Source organism: Centropristis striata, chromosome 14 (genome assembly GCF_030273125.1).
Source record: "Centropristis striata isolate RG_2023a ecotype Rhode Island chromosome 14, C.striata_1.0, whole genome shotgun sequence".
In the NCBI taxonomy this organism is placed as follows: Eukaryota; Metazoa; Chordata; class Actinopteri; order Perciformes; family Serranidae; genus Centropristis; species Centropristis striata.
In genome coordinates, this window is record NC_081530.1 from 28835345 (window position 1) to 28858880 (window position 23536).

Consider the following 23536-nt stretch of genomic DNA (forward strand, 5'->3'; position numbering starts at 1 on the left):
TTCATAACTGTGTTTACATATAAATGGCTCGAAAATTTCAAGTGAAAAGAAAAGGGAGACAGATTGTCTGTCCTGGAAAAAACACAGAGGAAGTGTTCAACGAACATCGTGCATTTTCTCATAAACATTGACTGAATGTGGAAAGGTAAGAGACTACAGTCGTGATTGGACTTAAGAGAGAAATGATTATAGATAATAAGACAGAAATACACATTCTAATAAAGTTTATAGAGAGAGAAAGAGAGAGGAATCTAGCCTTGGGGAAATACAGTACAGGCCATTGTTTTGTGTGTTATTGGGAGGTCCTTTGGGGCTAACGTCCCTGGGGGAATATGCATGTTGCAGCCCTCCACTAAATCCTCTGGGTCGTCATTCCTCACCCCTCTACTCTCACCTCTCTCAGTACAGACCCACTCATGGCTGCTGATCAGGAGCAGGCTGACATTGAGTCTTTCCTCAGAGACTTGGGGGAGCAAGGCAGCGTAGGAATTGATGGCTATAAAGCATTTTGTTCACGTTTTCCTCCAGGTACACAAGCTGATGATGAAGTCCTGTAAGGTTGTTTGGATAAGCTAGCAATCTTATTCTCTCCTTTCACATCAATATTGACTCATATTGATCCTACATATCCAGCAATCAGTGCTAGGAAACGCCCTCAAATCCTTTACTTGGGTACAAATTCCTGTACTAGTGATATCACCAGTACGTCATTACAAGTAAAAGTCCTATATTCAGACTTTTAACATAACAGATACAGTGTTGGTACATTTCTCAAAATAAAGTCTTACTTTTTACAATACTGGTTCTTTAAGTATATTGTAATTTCAGTCATAAATCAGGTCTTAGTGCTATAAATGCTGTAAAAATATCTCAAATAACAATCCTTGGGGAAAAGTATAGAGCCCATATTCAGAAACTGTAGCTTTAATTAAACCATTGAAGCCTGGAAAGCGGATACGTCATTTTGTAGTATTTGTATAAGCTCTCAAATACTTTTTGAATTTCATTTCTATCTGCTACAGAGGCTGAAAAATCTATTATTTAGTAGAAGCGTTGACACTTCTGTTGAATTTCCAGAAAAACTTCAGGTTTTAGGGGCTTATTTTAAAATCGCCAAGAGGTTTTACAGGAAGTTTTAGGCGTCAATGGGTTAAGCCTTCAGGACTTATTTGAGGTTGTGATGTCACAACTATACTATATATAAGTAGAATAGGTCACTGCAGTTCCAAATAATGTGTGAAGTAAGAAGAGAATTATGATTGATTTTCCGATTTTAGACAGCCTGCAGTTTTTGCATTACAGTATGATTGTTTAATTTTTACATAACAGTATAGTAGTAACAGGATGGACATGGTAGGGATTGGACAGTAAATCTCTATGCCGTTGTTTTGTTGATGTCATAAATAAAATAAATAAAAAACAGAACATTGTTTAACCATCTGAATTCTCTTTATAATGATGTTTTTATTTTGACAGCCACAATCCTAAAAGGAATCCGAGCAGGAATATTGTGCATGTGGTAAACAATTATGTTGTTTAAAGACGGCGGCAGTGCAGGATAATTAAATGCATCTTTGTACCAAACGATTTGCGATCTGTTGACTATTATAGCTGTTCTTTTAAGGGATTACATGAAATGAGATCAAAAGAGTTCCCTGCATGTATAGCACACACTTAGCACATAGAAACCTCCACCCACGCACAACAAACAAAGACACAGGAAGGCAATTTCCATTCCACACTGCATACATCTTTTTATCCTATTTTCGTATTCTGATTTCAAAAGCGGCTGTTGCACAACTCACTTGATTTGCTTTTGAATTGCAATGACTTTGACTGCGTTTTCAAATTAATGCATGTGCAAGCACCAGTGAAATTGCAAATTCTGGCTGGTTACCCTTGGTTAAAATGTTATGTGTGCTTGATCATATGGGATCATACCCCAACTTGAGCCGCGTGTCTTTCCTGATGTCACGATTTTATGCAGCGTGTTTGCTGTGTAAACACACGACTCTCATGGGACCAAACCGTGTCCGTTCTGCACTGATCTCAGACCTGATGCTGAATCTGTGGCAGAGGCAGCTGCTGCAGCAGCAGCAGGAGAGTGATCACGGAGGGCTCCACGGTATTGATCTGGCTGCTGTCAGGGCCATTGAGAAGAAGGCTGACATTAGCTAGGAGAGACTTTCAGGGCATAGAGAGTGCAGATAGCTGCTAGAACCACAGGATGATGTACACTGGAATTCACCAGGGAGAGCTGTATGGGATGAGACAGCAGGCTGTGATTGGGGATGACGTGTGTGTGGGTGTAGGTTTGTATTTTTAATCTGTGGTCAGTGGTCATCGTGTTGTTATCAGTGTCCTTCTGGGCACAGTCACCTCAAACAGACACGCTGAGGTGAAACCGAGGGGTGGGGGTGGGGGGGAGGGGTAATGTGCATCTGTTTTTCTCTGTTTTTCTTGTCTGCCTCACAGTTACATTCACATCAACTGTTCCCACCTCAAACCCTGAAAACCCTGAGGATGTCACACCTGCAGCCCACAGACTGACATCTCATTTGACCCCAGAACACCTGTCACACACAGTATTCTCACCTCAGAAAGACAAAGTGATACCCGGCCACCTCCACTGTCTCACCTCAGAAAGACACATTCACACACTCGCACATGCACAGTGATTGCTCCATCAGTCACCATTGTGACGCAGGTCTGAACGTCCTTTGAATACCAGACAAGGGACACCTGTCTGGGTCAGTACACTCCGGCGAGGTTGTCTAAGCTGCAGAGGAGCATAATACCTTGTAGAAAGAGGCTTTACAGTAGCTTTTTTGAATATTGGTCAAAGGAGGTTAATTTAATCTTTGTGGCACAGACATTTATTTCCAATTAAGAATGTCGGAGTCAGTGCCTCTGCATATGTTTGATACACTTTGCATATTCTCCAAACCCTGTATACACTTGAGAGAACAAATTGGGGGGCTGTTAAAATAACTACACACCATTTCAATAAGGTTTGTGATAGCTCCACTTTTGCTGATGTGAAGGGCAATTATGGCGGTGATGCTAATGCACGGCGGGAGCATGACGGAGCCGCCGCTCTAGAAACCTGGATACATACACTCACAGTCATTACGGGTTCAAGTCAAGTTCCCCTATTTTCATCCCACATTGTCTGACCCTGTTTACACAGTGCAGTTATCTGAATGTAATACCTAATGAGCTGAACCGAGGTGCACCGCACTGTCCTACTTAAACTACGGGTATAATTGCATAGCATATTGTAGGAAAGAGTGTGTGTGACAGAATTAACTTGTTAGCGTTTACAAGTCAGATTGACACTGCGGTGTTAAAATTGTCAGCGGAGGACCTGTAGTACATCACCAGGCAACACCGGAGATCCCTGGCTCTCCGGAGTTCCGTGTCACCAGGGACACATGCATGCACATAGGCATAATGTTACAACATATTAAGTGCATACACATTGACATGCTTGCACGCACACACTCAGACAAACATCAAAGATGCCACACAAAGAGTGAGATTCAAACAGAGGGGTGGGATCCTGCTCTGCTACTTCAAAGCTTGCCATCTTTTTGAGGCAAAATTGGCTCTCCGGCTTCCTTCCCTATATTCCCCCCTCAGCTGTCTTTTAATCACCCAATGCAAATGCTCTCTCTCTCTTTCTCTTTCTCTCTCTCTCTATCTATCTATCTATCTATCTATCTATCTATCTATCTATCTATCTATCTATCTATCTATCTATCTATCTATCTATCTATCTATCTATCTATCTATCTATCTATCTATCTATCTATCTCTTTCTCTCTGTCTCTCTTTCTCTCCATCTCTCTTTCTCTCTATATATCCCTCTGTCTGTCTCTCTGTTCTCACCTGTTTTGTTAGCCAGCCAGTAATATGTAAACCCAGGTAAATGTGTAATTAAGGAGCTCTGTAAGCAGATGGCGGGCTGAATTAATTGAACAGTCTTGGTAGATGAAGAGGAAGAGAGAGATAAAGAGACAGAGGGAAGGAGAAAATAGAACAAGAGAGAGAAAGACAGAGAAAACATGGGAGAGATAAGGCAACAGAAGCCAAATTGATTTGAATATGTCTTACGATATTGCCACAAAGTTGAATTGCTTTTGTCTACCTTGTCTGCGTTTGCCAGACGCTGCCTGGCTTGAAATTGCTTGTCTTATTCCTGTGGAGTTTAAATCAAAGACAGTCTATTGTTATTTTTTTTAGGGTTGTTGTTTGACCGATAAACTCCTTTTTTTGGCAAGAAATTAATATTGAAAAATAAACTGCAGAATAAAGCTTTAGCTGCAGTCACTGACCACTACACATTTCTGACACACAAATGCCTTTTAAAAGCTTTCTGAGCCCAAACTTGTACCGATGCTATTTGAGCAAACACAGTTATGTCAGGCAGCTTTTGCTGACCTGATGTAGTTCCAAAGATATTAGCAAATGAATTGGCCAAAAGATAATTTTGTTTACCTCTATAAACAGATCAATTTTGGCCACTTCTAATCAATTTAGATGCAGTGTGTGCAGGAGCCAAGACTCTGCCCTTTGCCTGCTAATGCTCCAGTATCAGGGAAGCATTGTGCATAAATTTAGTTGAGCTAAGCTCCTTTTTTTCTACTGAAATTCACTGAACTGCTTATGCTGCATCTTTCATAGCAGTTCTTAAAACTTAAGACATGTGCACTTATATGTGTTTCCACTATTTTATGTTATATTCAACCTACATATTCATTATGTTTTCCTTCTTTTCAGGGCCAAGTCATGTTTCGGAATGGAGAGAGGATGGGCACAATAAAATTCAACCAGTTTCAAGGTATGTGTGTCACCAGTACTACACTATTTCCCTGTTTAACATGTACTGATTTTTTTTCTTCAGGTTTTGCATATTTGAGTGATCCTGTGAATATTGCTTACAATGCTTTACCTTTGCTCTGCTTTCTGCTATCTGTTTTAAATGGAAAACATAGTGTTGCCATGTTGATGTTTGTCACTCCCACCTTCAGCCACCCACGCTTGCTTTTGACGTAACTCCACCGAGTTGGAGTTAGAATTAGTGCTACTATATGTTTAAATTCCAACTACTGCATGTCTGTGTTCAATAAAACCTGAAATTGTTTCAGAAATGTTGCAGGATTACCACCGTTTTTTGGAAAGCCACTTACAGTTTTTGTCAAGCCTGAAGGCTGCAACGGTTGATATACCAGTACTGATAATGGATCCTGACCAATAGGGCTTAGGAAAAGCTTGCAGCGGAGTCATACAGTATACACGGAAACGGGAGGCAGGAGGATTTAACAGTTTTGAAGTCACAAGCATTGTACTCACATTTATCTCATTAGTTGTTTTTCTAGAGAGGATTGTCATTATTCGCTTTACTGCATGGGTTGTTTGTTAGAAAAACATTAAACGTTTAACACTGTCATTTTTGTGAAAGTCCCAAGCCTTTACTGTATGTGTGGAGGTCTGTCCTCTCTGTGTCTGTGTGGGTGCAGTTTAAGTGAATCTTAGACCCTAAAGTGCAAGGCCCTTGGTGTTTTACTGGGCTTGATATCTCCTCTGTGGTGGCAGGATGTATGTCTGGACTGTCAAGGTTTGCACTTAAAAACATGCCTCAGTGCTCTCCGTCCTCATAGCATCATCCTGAGGTTGTTTCTGAGCCAGCAGGGCCCGCTGAGTGGGAGAATAACCCAGAGATTGCATCTTGATGCAGGGGATTCCCAGCTCCCAGGCTCCCCAGACTGTATGTAGCACACTGCATGGGGCTGTTCAGTCCTCCCTGCCTAACCATCTTATCTCCCCCGCTGCAGAGGGGCTTGATCCCTCTGGCTGCATACATCACACTGTGTGTGCGAGATAGAGGGCAGTATGTGAGTGCTTATTCACACGCTTGTGTGTGTGTGCTTCTGTTGGTGACTGACCATGTATGTATGCTAATGCTGTTACAGCCCAGGCTCTGTGGGTTTGACAAAAAAGGAGACCACATATGATTTATAGAACTTTAAATATTTTATGTTTTTAAAGCTGGAGTGTGGGACTTTTACTTATATGAACGTCTGAACGTCTTGAATTGAATTCAAGCCCTTGGCAAGCAAGTTCTCCCACTGCTGATTAAGCTTATCGCCACAAGGGAAAGCTCTGTGTTTTTCCCTGTATACCAGAGTTGTGGCGTCTGTGGCGACTGACCCATCGTAACATACTTACTGCTCTTGAACAGATTTTACAGAATGTGCCTGTTTCAAATGATTTTAACAGGAATATTTGAGGAGAGCGCTACTTGCAGGCATAAGCACATGTTGACAGTGTTTGGGTAATTACTCTCACTGCCAGAGGGGGGAGGTCATCATGATTCTCTGAAGGCACGCTAAAAAATTAAAGCACATTTTTGTGAATTTTGTCACTTTTTAATTGTGAACACACAACAGCCTGAAAACCTGCTTCGAACCATAATGTGGTATGAAACTGAGACACAACTACAGACAGACGGATCGAGGAGCCATTTCAAATGCATTGGATGCAACTGACATAGGTGCATGACATTAGGTCTGCGTTTCATTAATCATTCAACATGCCCTCGGTGACCACCCTTCAGCATTTGGACTCGGGGGAATCCCCGCCGCAATTATAAGTGTTGTTCCATTTATCTAATTCACTGAAACGAACCTGGTGAGAGACCCTCGATGTTCTGAGGGAGAGAGTAAACAAAATGGTTTGCGGGTATTTCTGATTATTTGAAAAAAGCAGTGTTTCACTAATACCAGTGTTCAGCAGCAGGTGTGTTCCATTTAAATCCCCCGTTCCTCCCCCACCCATTTCCCTCTCCTCTCCAACTGGGCTACATGTGACATACACTGTTACATAATAACAAGGGCTGAGGGTAAGTGAACGAGGGAAAGTGGAACTACTAACACGGCACAGTTTGATGACCCTCCTGTCTCCACCTGTAGGTCACCTGCAACAATAAAGCCGAACAGCAGGAGGAGCACTAACAGGGACAGATGTCTGTCACAAACCACTGTATGATTAAAGGATGTGTGTGTGAGAGAGACAGAGACAGAGGTTAACCTGTTTGACTGGGAGTTGACTCTGTAGGGCAGCCATCTAAATGAGGGTTTGACTGAAAAACCTTTTGAGAAAATGTTCCACGGATGAACACAGCCTGAATCCTAGCCACACGTCTCATGTTAATTTGTGGCACACACTTGTTTCTTTCCCGCCTCCATGTTTCTCTTCTCTCTGAACTGGCTGTTAACTGTGTCTACAACACACAATCTCCTCAACCAAATCCTCCCCTAAGTTACAGCGATCTCCCACTATCTTCCTGAAGCTTTATTACATCTCCTCCATCCCCCCTTAACCTTCACTCCATCACTTCTTCCTCACTTGTCAGGGACCGTGAATTTGTCACCCTTTTGACACGCCAAGAGCCTGAGCTGGGTGGAGAGGAGAGGAGGGACAGCCCTAGCTTGAATATTTCAAAAGGCAGTGATCCTCAACATGACCCTATCATCTGTCCTCAGCCTCTGATCCTCTATTTCACCCTGTCAGGCTTTCTTAGTCAGGGGCCTCGATGGCTCTTATTCCCACTGTCTCTCATGGGGATAAGAGATAGCTCACTACCAGAGGTCTTGATCGCAGTCACAAGCCCTCTGAGTACAGATTTTAAATCAACCCATACCAGGCATAGAAGATAAGGAAACATGGTATTTGACATTCTGTAAGGAGAGGAGAGGTTCAATAATACATATATCAGTAAGGTGAGGTTGTGATATGTGCGGGTAAAAGGTTAAGATGTTTGGGATCTTTAGAGATAAATGATAGGCTTTGCAATCTTCAGCACCCCTCAAGTAAGAATTAATTTCCTGCTTTTCTATCAGGAATTTGAACTCGCAACACCCTCACTTCTGTCAGCTTACCTCCAGGCAATCGTCTTCTCACAGTCCTTTCAATTTAAACAGCTCACAAGAATATCATTGAACTGTACCACCAATGCTAATGCATATGAAGCTGCAGTTTTTTTTTCTCCAATAAAAACCAACTCAATCAAAGACGAATTAATGCGAGCCGCATGGAAAAGATCTCCAAATTAATTTAATCACATTTACAAACACTTCTACAAAGACGGGTCAGATGATAAAATATGTCTGAGATTCAGCCTATAAAAGAGTTCTACTGCAAATGAGGTCCGGCAATCACCACTTTGATATTTGAGTTTTCAAACCAGCATGAGTCCGCTCCAAAGAGGCCAAGTCATCTGTGCTTGAGTAGCTGAGTAGCAGGTGCATCATTGAAGGAAAAATGATCTTTTAACATGTCAAGTGGAACCAATTTGAGAATTGATTATCATAGTCTAACTGCTCGGAGAAAGAGGGGCAATATTCACAGGTTTACAGTAAACTGACGAACCATTGGTGGAAATAAGTAAGTACATTTACTCCAAGTACAGTTTTTAGGTACTGGTATTTTATGTGAGTATATTTTATGGTGCAGTAAACTTTCAGCTGGAGCTTCTTTGTAGGATACAATTTTAATCCTTCGATACGCTTATAAATTACAATCAATTTTCATGTGGTAACTGGCTACACAATTTCTATGTATTGGTACTCAATACCATTAATCCTTTATCAGGCAAAGAACTATATTTTGTAACTTCAGGTAATATTTCGAGAAAAAAGTTGCAAATTTACTAGATGAAAGTGACAAATCTACAAGAAAAAAAGTCGCAGATTTATTAAAAGTGGTAAATCTGCGCGGAAAAAGTTGCAGATTTACGAGAAAAAAGTGGGGAAAAGCAACTTTTTTCTCCCGAATTCACCACTTTAACCCTTTATAGGACACTCACTCAGTGAAATACTTGCAAATTCCAAATTTCAACCCTATAGAATATTGGAGGATATTACATACTGCCAGAATGTGTAAAAAAAAACATATGAAAATAATATTTTGAGAAAAAAGTTTACGAGATTAAAGTGGCAAATCTATGAGAAAAAAATGTGCAGATTTATGAGACTTAAAGTGGTGAATCTGGGAGAAAAAAGTCTCTTAAAACTCTTAAACACTTAAATTTGCAACTTTTTTCTCAAAATATTACCTGAAGTTACCAAATATAGTAGGAATAAATACTGAATAAATTAAATGTAAAGATGCTGATTTGGTGCACTATTGTGTAAATACAGCAGCAGGCCCAGCTGTCGCCCCTTCGTTTTTTTGACAGTTTTTAAACAACAGTGTAGTTATAGTGCACAGAGGAATAAGCGATTTAAGTTTAAGATTAACATACGTGTTGGTGGGGTAGATTTGATTTGTTCTTTTCACAAGATTTGCTGACACATTATTACAGCCAGCCTTATTCTTACAATCTTTGCCATATTTCATGTTCGGAAACTAAAAGTTGTCTCACGTCCAGTCAACAAAATCCACTGAATTTGCAGTTAACAAAGTGACTAATCAAAGAAAAAGCTGTGAAATGTTTTTGCACAGGCTGAGCGACAGGTTGAGTTCTACCAGCCGCCTGCAGCCATCAATATTCCCTGTGGGGATAGAGTGCTGGGATAGTATTTTAGCATCTCAAAGGAAGAGTGCTGATACACAATACCTTCTGCTGTTTAGATCCTAACAAAGGACGTGGTCAAGGGAAACATGGTTATTGATCCTCGTTCGGCTCGGAGAAGTTCGAGATATACAAATCCTGATCGTGTGTTCACATAAAATGTACCGTTCTGAAATTGTCACATATAGCCTGTCTTACATTTTCAACATTTGCTAATGCTTTGATGCCAGAATTGAAGATCAAATGAGGTGATTCATGGAGAGGAGAGGAGAGGGGAACGCTGTGCCCTGTGATGCTGCAATAGCTGATGTTATCTGTCATTTTCCTAGTCAAGGACAATGCTGCTGAGGAGTTCAATGGGCCTATAACAGTGATAACAGAGGGAAGCAGAGGCAGATTTGTGCGTGCACACCAGAAGAAATTGCAGGTTGTTTGTAGTGCTTACAAAAAAGAATCTGAATAATCTGTCCCCTCTTCTCATCCCCTTCTTCTCTCCTCCCTGGTGTGCACTCTAAGTGAGTAATCTTTATGAGTGAGGGAGAGTGAAGGCCCAGGCTTGTCTGACAAGGTCATGCTTCCTTCAATATTACACCTGAGGGACTCATCGTTGTTTCTAAAAGAGAAAACACTAAATCCTGAAATAGCTGTGTTTGAGCAGAACTCCACAGAGAGTGGTGTTTGCAGGCCGGGCTGGACAGCAGTTTACGATCCCTTGACTCTGTCCAGGAACTACTAATGACCATGTATATTGCAATATAAGGACAGAGATGCAGTTGCATTTGATTATTATTTCATTTTACATCAGTTTGTCTGATAGTGCTACATTTGATTTTTTTTAATGTCTTTATGTGTTTGCTTGTTTCTCTGATATCTGCTCTCCATTGCCCTTTTATTCTCCTTGAGGTAAAATAAACTGATAATTAAGACTATAAAAAACAGGAAGACTGTTTCCTGATCATATTAAGCTTTATCCAAAAACTTCAAATTGAGAATAAAAAAAACATAATCTTACTGAGTGCCCTGAAATTCTATTTTGGGAATATTTTTGTTATATTAGTCATGGGTTTTGGATCTCCTTGTGATTTGAAGGTCTCTATGAGTTTGCACCAGACTGCACATCTTAAAGCTGTGCCATACTTCACTGTGTCCAGAAAGTGTTTGAATCAGAGTTACTTGCTCACTCAAAAAAAGCCTCTGTTTCATTTTCTCAAAATAACGATCACTGGCGCTACATTTTATAAACCCTTCAAGCAACTTTGTGTCAGTGATCCATTATTATAGCACTTTATTGCATCATTTAGCCGGCCACCTGGGAGATTTCACATGACTCAAGCTGGAAAACTCTACATCTGGTGAAACTGTATAAAGATAAGGCTGGATAAATAATGGACGTAGTGACCGTGACGTCACCCATTGGTTTTTTTGGACTGCCCGTTTGAAGCATTGAGTTCAGCGTTACACTTTTTTTTCGGAAATGGGGAGCAGACCATATTTGGACTGTGGACGGGGCGAGAGGGATCTGATGACAGAACAGAAGCATTAACTGGGATGTTAGCCTAAAAAACTAAAACAATATGTATGTTACTTTCCTAAGAAAAATGAACAGAGACTCCTTGGAGTGTGGATTAGTCCAACCAAACACTGGACAAGACATTTTGATGAAATGAGCAAAATGTTGAAATAAACATTAAGTCATTAAGTGAAAATACAGTGTGAAAAGGTCAAAGTTATGAGACCAAACCGGTAAACGTCCTTTTTGAATATATATATATATATATATATATATTTACTATATAAACTAAATTGTCACGTTGCCATGGATACGCATTGTTCTCGTCTTGTTAATGACCTGTCAATCAAAGGTAGCCACGCCCCAAATCATATGACATTTATCTTCTATATTTTCATCTAAAATGGACCATTATTTACACAATTAACATCATATTGTTTTGTAGAAGATTTTTAACTAGTGACTATAGTCAGAGGTAACAAATCAAGTGAGAAGCTTTCTCATTTTGTGTTAAAATGAATGGACCCAAATGCTTCTGCAGCCGCCGTCAGCACCCCCTGTTGTAATTCTCGGTAGCCAGTTGTTGGACTGTTGACTATAACATCATGCACAATGTTATTTTTTAGCTTTGCATGCGACAAGGCAAAGTCCAACATTTTTTTCCAGACTGAAACATTTACTTGTTTTATTATTTATGTGTTTAGCCTTTATTCATATCAAGCAATCATTGTTGGCGAGTGAATAAAAAGGGTGTTGGCCTCTGGTAGCCAGTTTGGACAGTTTAAGTACATATATTAATTCTAATGTCTACATATGTGTGTGTTCTGGTTTTTTTTTTTACAGAGGGACGGGAGGTGAAGGTGGGAGAGTACAACGCAATTGCTGACGTGCTGGACCTCATCAACAACTCCATACGGTTCCAAGGTAAGATGATGGCTAGATATGTGTGTATGTGCATGCATTTGTGTGTGACCGTGTGAGCCTTGACTCACGGACGTAAAACTCAGTGAAGAAGAAAAAGGTCCCCTGATTCATCCGATGTGTGTTTATATATATGTTAAAGGCCCATCACTTACCACCTCAGCACTCTCCTCTGTCGTTCACTTGCCCACTTGAACCCAAACTCTCCTGCACACACACATACTCAGACATACTTAGACACCACCACTACTCAGTATGGGGACTTGCCTCTCCTTTACCACTCTAAACTGTCCTCCAACAGCTAAATTATTTACCAGTCCATTTTTCACCCCACCCGTGTTTGCCTGTGTTGACATACTTCATAATTTGTTCGATCCCCCTGGCTACTCTCCTCTTCACCACCCTCCCACTCTTCCTCCATCTTCTCGGCCGTGCCCCACATAAAGCAACTCTAGGACAGTACCATCTAAGATGCTTGTTTCCACCTCCCTGACCACAGTAAGTGGAGATGTGTAAGATGATGCTAGTGCAATCGATTGGCACACTGGTGGGAGAAAAATAGAGCAAAAGATAAGAAAGTGCAGTTTCTAACCACAATAACTTGACTGTGGTGCATTGAGATACATGCACTCAACTAGAGGAAACCAGGGACCAGGAAATTGGTCTCAAATAACTGGATGTCTGCTGCAGTGTCACTATGTTGTGGTTGAAGAGAAAAAGATTTGAAGGAGGCAGGTCTTGTCAAAGTGAGGAGAGGAACCTCACCGGAGAAAATGAACATTCTCACACTGTTGTACAAATACTGACATACTCACACTCAGGGCTGGGCGGTATATCGCTATAACAAGTTATACCAATATATTTTAGAAAGAGATATGTAGTTGAGAAAAAACTACAAATACTACAAAACAACGTATCCGCTGTCCCAGCCTTAATGGTAGAATAACGCAACAGCGCTCCCGGTTTTAATGGTAGAAATGCGGTAATGCTTTCCCGGCTTAAATGGGTTAACTCATGACCACTATTTGTTTGCTCCTCTCTGCACACTAGCAAGAGCTAGTTCCTAAGAAAAAAATAATAATTTAGAGGTATTTTGGGATTTCGGATTGCAGATGGAGAGCATCTGAATCTTACGAAATTGTGTCAGAAGGTGGAAAGTTTTGAATTTGATAAAGTCTTTATATAATTCAGGCTGATGATGAATTCTTGTGGCGTTGAGTTAAATCTAATCACTTTGCACGTTTAAAATACCAATATATATCGTATATCAACATTCGGCCTAAAAATACCAGGATATGAGTTTTGGTCCATGTTGACCAGCCCTACTTACACTCACATTACATTTGACATGATAATGTACCATGAAACATCTGAGTAGGCAATTTGAGAAATCATCTTAAATAAAATCCTCTTTCCTGCTCAACCTTATCTTCTTCCTAGGTGTGGAGCCTCCCAAGGATCGTACATTTGTGCGGCTGCAGCGGCGCCACATTAACGTGCCGCTCTACAGCATCCTGTCCACCATCACCATACTGGGCATGCTCATGGCGGGGGCCTTCCTGTTCTTCAACATCAAGAACCGCAACCACAAGTAATCATTTAGCATTGGTGGTGAAGCACAGCTCTGAGAGTTGGAGGATTCAGGGAGGGGTTAAATGAAGGCCGGTTTGTGAAGGTGAAATAGATAAAAGTACGGTGCAGCAGGAAAGTAAATGAGGGGTTGTGTTAAGGGAGAAGGAGGAGGGGGATAAATGAAGGACAAGAAGAATCAGGGGAGATTGAATGGTATTGAAGTGAAAGAATGATGAAGCATGAGAATAATTATTAACCTTTAACTGTCTGCAGGTACATTATTACTTCACATTTCATTCTCCTCCTTACCCAAATATCATACTGAAGTATTTTTGATGTAATTCTGCTCTTTTTAAAATCTATTCTAATGTAATCTTCTATTCTCTTCCAGGCTAATCAAGATGTCCAGTCCCTACATGAACAACCTGATCATCCTCGGAGGCATGCTCTCCTACGCCTCCATCTTTCTGTTCGGCCTGGATGGAGGTTTTGTCTCGGACAAAGAGTTTGAGACTCTCTGCACTGTGAGTTCCCTCAATTCTTTTCACTAATGCATAAAATAATAAATAGTTGGGTTCGGGTCATATTCAATTGTGTAATTGAGGCTTGCTCATTGGCTTAAAAAAATGGTTGCAAGCATGAGCTAAAATAAGGAGAATAGTGCTGAAACACTAATCACATGCAACTCTAAGTGAAAACTGATTGAATCTCTCTCTCCAGCTCTCTAGCTAGCAACGAGCACATTAAGTGTCTCCCCCCAGGTAGCATTACTGTGTGACTATGTAGATGCTGGATTAATTAAAGAGTTTTGATTACAGTGATAACTGGTTTCCACTGAGACACCACCCTCCCAGACACACACACACACACACACACACACACACACACACACACACACACACACTCACACACTCTGACACACCAGAGTAATGTTAGGCAGGGCACGTCTCGGGCTGCCACCACCTGGCTGAAGCTGTGCTGCAGAGCCAAAACAGAGAGTGTCACTTCAGACGGGGGTTCTACAGCAAAGGACCACAGAGGTTGATCCATTCACCACCAATCAATATATGCTGGTCTCCTTGAGAATAGATGGTGTAATTGTTTTTTGCTGTCTTCTTTACCCACCGCTCTGCCCCTGCCTGGCTTTATTGCTCTCTAGATACGGTGGAGGATGGCAGGTGAAGAGAGCCAGGTGTTAATGTGTGGAGGGTTTACAGTGTGTGTGGTGCAGAAGGGGCTCACACACAGATATACATAGAAAAATAAACATGTGAATCACAGGCAGCAGTCAAACACATATTGTATACAGAAACACTCTGTAGCTATTTTAAAAGTTCATAGTCTTTATTCAGATTGTAAGCTTTTAAAACACTCAGCAGTCAGCAGCGTCCTTTGTGCCAAAGCAGTAAAAGGTCTACGTTTTGTTCCTCATTAAGAAGAAATACTCTCAGGAGTGTGACAGCTTCCGTGGTCCAGGACGTTCTCCCAGAGCTCCACACGAGGAGAAGAAAAATAAATCTGACAGCTTCTTATTTTTAGAACGCTTTACAATGCTATTTTGAATGAACTTCTTGAGAAAAATGCAAATACCTGTCAGATCAGGTGTTGTTTTAAGCTTTGATCACCAGTTAAAGACACGACACAATTATGTGTGTTCCTGTTGTTCTGATAGGTTCGGACATGGATCCTCATTGTTGGATACACAACTGCTTTTGGCGCCATGTTTGCCAAGACCTGGAGAGTGCACGCCATCTTCAAGAATGTCAAGATGAAGAAGAAGGTATTGAAAAATATATATATTTTTTATGAAGTTTATTTATACGGCTACTATTTATAGTAGAAATTCCCTTTTACCTATACCAATTTTCCACCTAAATTAGCATGTATATGCAGGGTTTTTCAAGCAGGAAACCCCACTTAAAGTTGGCAACAGACTCATTTCATTACTAGTAGACGATCGTGACTTTCTGTTGTTTGTTTTTGTTTTTTTGCCTTTTTTTCTTGTCTAGAAAACAGGGTTAGTAAACAGAAGAAAGCAGCATGGAGGCAGTAAAAATATTACAGCGTGTACTTCTTTTTACACTATTTAATTATAATTAAGTCTTTATTTGAAATTCTGTGTCTACTTATTTGTAGAGATGTTTGAGCGCTGCTTGGATGGAAACAGATGGAATTTGCATAAAGTGATAGCATTGCACTGAAAAATGTGCAATAAATAGCTTGTCCACCTGGGTTTCTTGTTTTTATCACTGTCGACTGGAGCTTGAGCCAATAAATACCCCTTGGTATCACAGAGAATAATGCTGTTTCAAAAAAATGTTCAATTTATGACACATATGGCACAAAGGTGACTAGTTTGTATGTCTTTTCATTCATTTTCATTAATTATTTTTTCCCTGTCCTTGTGAAACACCATTATATCTACATATGATCCCATCTGGTTAAATCTGGTTTTGACATTTTTATCACACCATGCCCATCTGTTGGACAGGATAATTTCTAGTTCATATAATGACAAGCCTCTCCATTGAAACATGTAGACCCGACAGTCTTATCTAGGAAGCTTCACGTGCCTTTTGAAAGCCCAGTGCTTGTGTGTGGGTGCTTGTATTCCCACTCATGTTTTTTAACAAACACTGAAAGACTGGCAGCTCCTGAAACCTGATTTTAGAATCTTTTTTAAAGATTAAGAAATACAAATGCCTTTTTAAACATGTGAAACACTGTTTCACTGGCCTAGTTATATAAAGTGCCGAGCTCACAGAGTGTTGTAACTGTGCTTGGCCTTTTTGTATTTATAGATCTCGCTCTCCCCCTCTCTTTGTCTCTCTCCCACTCTCTCTCCCTTTCTCACCCTCTTGCATATTGGAGGAAGTGTGGGTGGCCTGCCAGAGAGAGAGAGAGAGAGAGAGAGAGAGAGAGAGAGAGAGAGAGAGAGGGAGGAAAGAGGGATGGATCAAAGAGACGGAGAGGTTGGAGAGATGTAGGGAAGTAGTGGCAGAAGGGAGGGTGGAGAGACAGATGGAAGAAGGCAAAGCAGGGCAAAACAAGGGACAAGACAAACAACGTGGCACAAATGGCAAAGAAAGTAGATTGGACAGTGTGAAAAGAAAATCTGGAGAAAGAGGGCACAGGATAGATGAAGAGAAAATAATCCAGATTGCAGGTGAGAGGACAAGGAGACAGGACCAAGCTCTACTTTACCATAACCACCAAGAGTTTCTCCAGCCTTTTGCTTTTTATTTATTGTCTGATTGAGAGTTTAGAAAACAGTTTTGCCTCTCCAAGCTCAGCAGCCTTGCCATAACCCTTTATGCCCAAGTATCCCTGCTAAATCCCCCTCTCCAACCTGTTCCTTTAACCCTTTATCAGGCGAAGAACTATATTTGGTAACTTCAGTGGATATCAAAAAAGGGTCAAGAAAAAAGTTGTGAATTTACTAGATTAAAGTGGCAAATCTACAAGAAAAAAAGTCGCAGATTTAAGAGATTTAAAGTGGTGAATCTGCGAGAAAAGTTGCTTTTTTCCCACTTCTTTCTCATAAATCTGTGACTTTTTTACATGCAGATTTGCTACTTTAAATCTCTTAAATCTGGGACTTTTTTTTCTTGATTTGCCACTTTAATCTAGTAAATTTGCAACTTTTTTCTCAAAATATTTTTATTTTTTATTTTCGATATCAGCTGAAGTTACCAAATACGGTTCTTTGCCTGATAAAGGGTCAACAGAGACAAAACCAATTTTTCTCCAGAAGCAGTATTTACCCCCACTGCATATTTCAGCCCTTAACCCTGAAGATGTATCTCCCTTGGCCCTGGCGTGTTTACAGGACACACATCACACTTCCTCCACGCTGATTGAGTGCAGGTGCTTTGGCTTCAGTAGAGTGATGGTTGCTGTTGGTGCCCTGAAATCTCTGTCAACCGCTGTCAGGGGAGGGACAAGCACAAGTGTTAGCCATCTTTGCTTCAAACAGTTGGGGCTGGAACTCCATCCCTCACTCCTCCCCCCAGCCCTCCCTCCACCCTTCTCTCCCCCGTGCACCGGGAGAGCACAGATTGTAAATCAGGGGTGTGTTCGATAAGGGTTCCACTCAGCGAGCTACGGTTGGCACTCCTTCACTTCTTAAAGAGCTCAGTGCCAGAGACAGTGTGGATGGGGGGTGCTGTCAATCAATGTCCTCCTTCTTCAAATACACACAAACACACAGAACAGACACAGATAAATATGCACACAACCCTTTACCCCCAGGTCCCTGCAGCAGCTTTGTCTATCTTGGTAATTTACTGAGTACTCCTTAGTGACATATTGATGGAAGTAGTGCGTGTACACACACACTGGGCAAAGCTAAACAAACACACAGTACCCATTAGCTCATTACACTTAACCGCATGCCTTCCAACATACACACACACATACAGGGCCGTAATGAGGGGGGAGGGAGGGGAAAGCTTTCTGGGGCCCAGGGGGGGAGCAGGGAGGCCAGCAATAACCATTTCCTCCTAAATATAAGCAGTATTAACTAGAGCTGGGCGATATGGACCACAAGTCATATCCCGTTTATTTAAGCTGAATATCGATATACGCTATATATCCCGATATTTTTGTCGCAAAGTGAGAGCAAATGTTCAGTCAAAGTCAAGGCCAAATATAACGTCATTTTATTGAAACTTTTTACTAAAGTGAACATAATTACTGTACAACAGGAGTAGCTTTTTTACTAATCAAAGCTCCACAATGTGCACATTTATATAAAAAAAATCTTAAATAAAAGTAGCCTATGAAATTAAATAGGCCGCATAAGGGCAGCATTTATATATAAAGAAAGAGAAAAAATGTAAAGCTTATCGATATATGCGATATGGTCTAATTCCATATAACATTTAAAAATATATCAAAATATATTTTATATTGATGTATCGCCCAGCCCTAGTAATAACCAAATTGTTTTTGGCACCAAAATGTTCACCATTACTGAATGAATTAAAATTGCAAGAAAATAAACATTGTATTAATTGTTAGTTTAGTTAAATGTAGCATAATGTTTCATGATGAATACCCTTCTTCTGAAACTGATACGTTTTGTTTTCTTTCTTTTCGTTTGTGCACAGCTATTGCAAAGAAGAAGAAATATACTGAACTCAATGAACTCTTAACTAATGTTGGAGTCAACGTCCTTGCTATGCCAGGTGTTTACTAGGACAGAAAGAGCGTGCACATGCATTGATATGAGTAAAGCAGATTTGGCGAGGGCCCATTAATTTGACCTTTTCAGGGGCCCAACAATTTCTGTGGGCAGGCCTGCACACACATAGTGGTTGTATATACTCGATCGCATCAGTTGAAGTTGTCTGAAAATAACATAATGAGCAACTGTTAGCTTAGGCTACAGAATTAAAACTCAAATTACGCCACAGTATCACAGCAGACGTGGCTAGTGCCTGGCCTTGATTTGCACTACACATAAGATGACTTGTATTGACTCTTTTTCTATTTTATTTCAAGACCAATTCATTTTTTCAATGTATTTGAATCTGAGAGATACTTATTGACCTTGAAAACAGTACTCATATCCCAAGATGTACTTCATTTATTCAGAGCTTTGTACAACATCTCACTGGATTAATTCTGGTGAATAGGGAAATGTGTGCACAGTCAACATTTTCAATCATTTGGTCTTTTTCTGAATCAAAGTCATGAAAAGAAACAAAAACACTAGAACACACCTGAGGTGTCAGCGTGCCAGTATCACTGCGGGAAAGAAAACAGTACATCACACTTCAGGTAGTTTAGAGTCATTACATAGTTTGTCTAGCAGACTTAGTTGGCAGAGTAATGTATCACAGTAGAGCAGATGGTAGTGTAGGGCTTTTTTTATAAAATCCCCAAAATATAACACTTCTTGAATGTCTTTGTTACAGCTATTTACTTATGAGAATAAAAGAAAATTAGTTTTATCAGTCGGATTTTACCAGAAATATGCAGGTGTTTTTCACCGTCATCGATTTTGCTGTCAAATGTTTTTTCATTAGCTTTGACGCAGCCATTTCTCCGGCTCTGCTTCTATCTTCCACTAAACTGCTTGGAAGCATTGCAAGTATTCCCACAAGAAATGTCCCTTGTCTTGCTTTCCCTATATTCGTTCAATGCCAGCACCATCAAAAGACGCCAGATCAAAAAACACCACCCTCATGCATCTCATCCTGAGCCCACTGCCGGATGGAGAGCTGTGTGAGACCACTGTGCTGCATCTGGGCTATGTGATACTCTCCAAACACAGCCCAGCCTGTGTTCCCTGACCTTTCCTTTGATCTACCGTTCCAGACAGTCAAACGCTATTATAAATAAAGATCACAAACAGGTCATGGCTTTCATCCCTCTAAAGTTCATAGTACAAAAGAGGGTTCTTTAGTGGTCAACAGCGTTGGATCTTGTTTGGTGGATCTTTTACACATTCTCTGGCCACATGTAACAAAAATCACGGTTTGACGTGGTGGTGTAGTATTGACAGACTGAAAGTCCACCATTGTTTCTCAGTCCTGGGCCACTAGCGTGCCATCTGCTAAATAAACTGCACATACCACAGTGCAATAGAGTGTGAGTTTAAAGTTGCGGCCAGGTCTTGGTACTTTGGACTTCCAGTTTGTCTGGTTTCCTATCCTAGTAGGTGGTTAATTGCAGCTAAATGCATTGTAATCAGGCTCTGATTAGATGTTAGAATGAAACCAGCAGGGCTCCGGGTCCTGAGATGGGCTGAGAATCACATAATTACAGTGGTCAATAAGAAATGTTGTTTAAAATGACTCTGTAGACACACACACAGTTACATAACACTAGCAGGTGTGTGCCATTGGGCTAATACAAGCATCTCATCTTGTTTTCCCTTTCCAGATCATAAAGGACCAGAAGTTGTTGATCATCGTTGGCGGGATGCTGCTAATCGACTTATGCATCCTCATTTGCTGGCAGATTGTCGACCCACTTAAGAGGACCGTGGAAGAGTACAGCTTGGAGGTCAGTGTGCATTTTGATGTTTTCTTCACATCTCGTCTCAACTTGCGCTTGATGGTGATTTTGTTTATGTTGATGTTATATGATTTGCCCCAGCTGGGAGAATCCCAGTGGCATAGATTCTTGCTAAAAATGCCTGTGTATTTGGAGTTTAGACGAACAAAATGTCCGCCTTGGGCTGTATCGCAAGCATCTTTGTTGTGCTTGTTATTTTTGGGTCAGGATGTGAGCCATCGCTGCCTCCTGCGCTCATCCCATGGCCGGACATTTGCCAACTTGGATGTGAGACTTTGGCAAGGCCTGTTGGAAAAGAGGCACTTGGCATCCCTCTCTCCTTGCTGGAGAGGTGGCGTGGTAGAGAGTATAAATGAACTCTGCTTCGATGCGATTGGTTAGAGTAGGCTCAGATTCTCTAAGATCGTTACAGGATTGGTCCAATCGACTAAACTGAGCATACTGTGGCTTTGGCATTAGGGGTTGATGGTGTGTAAAGTGCGTTTTCTGCATGACATATTAGCCCATTACTGTCCGTGGTTTAAGGGAATGCAGACCATGAATTAGAAAAAAAAGGCACAATCACATATTTATTTCATCACTTTGCTTAAAGTGGCAGATGGTGTTTTGTTTTCCATATTTCTGTAGTATAAAATATTATGCAGTATGGCTTTACTGTTTGGTACATCTGTCGTTCTCTACAGCTTAACACTGAGACGGCAGGTTAAATGTTTGAGTCAGGAAGATTTTGTGCTGCATGTATTTAAATAGCTTTGAGTTGTTTTGTTTTTTAGATGATCAGCTCATGCTGTTAAATAGATGGTTCAGTGTTCCACTGGTTAAGCATAGGAGGCTGCAGAACTCATTTGTTCCTCAATCTATTAAATTGTTACAAGAAAAAAAAGATAGGCTTGCATTAGGCCAAGGGCAGCTGTGCAGTGTAATGGCAAAATTAGTTATAGAGCTGGTTTAGTGAGGGATACTGTACAATTGGGCTGTGGACTATATCTGTTTCTGTGAAACTTAGCTGTTCACAGAACCTCAAGATCACAAAAAAAACATTATTATATTAAAATGGAATACATATACCCATATAAAGGTATTAATAGAGCCTTAGACACAAATGGGTAAGCCTATACATACTGCACTGCAGCTGTGACAAGATAAATCTGAATGTATCAATCTGTGTCAGCCACAATGTAAAACAAAAAACGCTTTCGGGACAAGAAAACTTCAAGAGAAGAATGATAATAATGTGTTATCTGATGTCACGCTTGGTTTTGCTTTCTTACCTGTTTATTGGATATGTCCATGTCACAGGGTGAATAGTATTATTGAAAAATCCATTTTACTTTGCTATATAAAATTCCCTTCATGGGCTGACAAGCAACTCGATGGAACAGGAGAGATTATGTTTACTGTTGCAGCTAACAACTGACAAGCAGGAGCAATTATTCCACTAAAGCTGAGATTTAAATCATCTGTCTTTGAAGACCACACACTATGGATACTGTCAAAGGAGATTTTCCCTTAATGAGTTGTCTTTCAAGTCCCCTATATGTAGGCCACGAGACTGTTAACTGGCTCCCAAGACACCAAAGTCCTCAGAAATCGAAGGCATCGGTTGGCTCCTCTCTGACCCTTCGACTAAACAGAGGTTATCAGAAGGTCACTGCAGTGAGAGGCAGAGTCTAATGTTGGGTTTTTATTGAGGCTTCTTTTGATCGCATTGAATGGATTTTCATGTTGTTTGTTTGAATGTTTCCAAGGTCCTGCGGGGGAAGGAAGGGTGGCTGACACCGTCTGGCACCCAGTTTTGACTTTTTCATGTCTTCAATTAAATGGAAACTCTGTGAAGTGATAAATAGCGCTTATCTAAGAGTACTATGAGCAGGTCAGCTTTCTTGAGGTTATTTTTTTCTGTCTTAGTCCTTGATGAAAAGATTCCTGTGGGACATCTCAGAAGAAAAAAAACAGCATAGAGATGAATGATATCTTGCCAGGCTTATTTACATTCTCGTGCTCCTTATGGCATACTCTGAAGGTATACTTAGCACATTTGTACAACTCTAGACAAAGCCGTATTTCCTTTGTGATGATAGCCACTTATATATTTAAGCCTGCCTAAAGGGTGTAGCAAAGCCTTGCTTAACATATTCATTTGTGAATGTTGTCAGTGTATGCAGTCGGGTCCTCGTGGAGTATTCTCAGACTCTAAGCCCCCGGCCAGGGGAGAGTTGTGAATATATTAACCACTCAGTGTAGGAGTCTGCATCCCCCCTGGGGTCGTGGATCTGCATGCCTGGGCTGAGGCTGAGGCTCCACATGCCTGCCCGGGCTGCCAGATTTCCAGCACCAGCAGCAGTGGACCCTTGGGGCCCAGCTGTGGGAGAGGCAGCCTGGAGCTCCTCTGGGCTTCCAGGCTTGTCAGGTGGGACCGGAAACCAGATGGCAACCCAAATACCCAGGAAAGGGGAAAGGAGGAGAGAGGGGCCAGGGAAAAATGAAAATAGATTATAGACAAACACAATGTTCATGGTTTGACATTATCGACGCATCTCATAACACAACCCTGACACAGCATATTAGTCAAACTGGATTACTGGATCATTTATTAGTTTGTCTTTTGCTACCTGTAGGAACATGCCACCACAAACCCTTTTGTTTCTTTACACTCTTATTTTCGGTCTCACTTGGAATGGAGGATTGGATGAGTGCATGAGGAATGGGACCATGGTGGAAGGTCTCCTTAGAGCTCAGAAGCCAGTGAGACTAGCTCTGACTGACTAGCAGTAATTGGTGCAAGGAGAAGGACCATTAGTTACCCAGTTTTCTGTGAGTTCTCACATCATGCTAGGCCACCCCTCCCCTGTGACTTCCCTCTGTCTGTTTCCGTTTTTTTTCTTTCCATCTCTCTCCGTCTTAGTCAGAATCTCCTCTCCTCCCCCCTT

At 41.0% G+C, this 23536-nt stretch overlaps 1 protein-coding gene across 1 annotated transcript in view; it reads left to right on the forward strand.

Annotated features, from left to right (window-relative positions):
• The window catches only part of gabbr2 (gamma-aminobutyric acid (GABA) B receptor, 2), a 200836-nt gene that overhangs the window by 121825 nt on the left and 55475 nt on the right, over positions 1-23536 (forward strand). Inside the window, exons 8-13 of the mRNA XM_059349280.1 lie at positions 4783-4843; positions 11931-12011; positions 13449-13599; positions 13972-14104; positions 15253-15360; positions 20472-20594. Coding sequence (XP_059205263.1) covers positions 4783-4843; positions 11931-12011; positions 13449-13599; positions 13972-14104; positions 15253-15360; positions 20472-20594 — 657 coding nt within the window. The remainder of the gene's footprint in view (positions 1-4782; positions 4844-11930; positions 12012-13448; positions 13600-13971; positions 14105-15252; positions 15361-20471; positions 20595-23536) is intronic.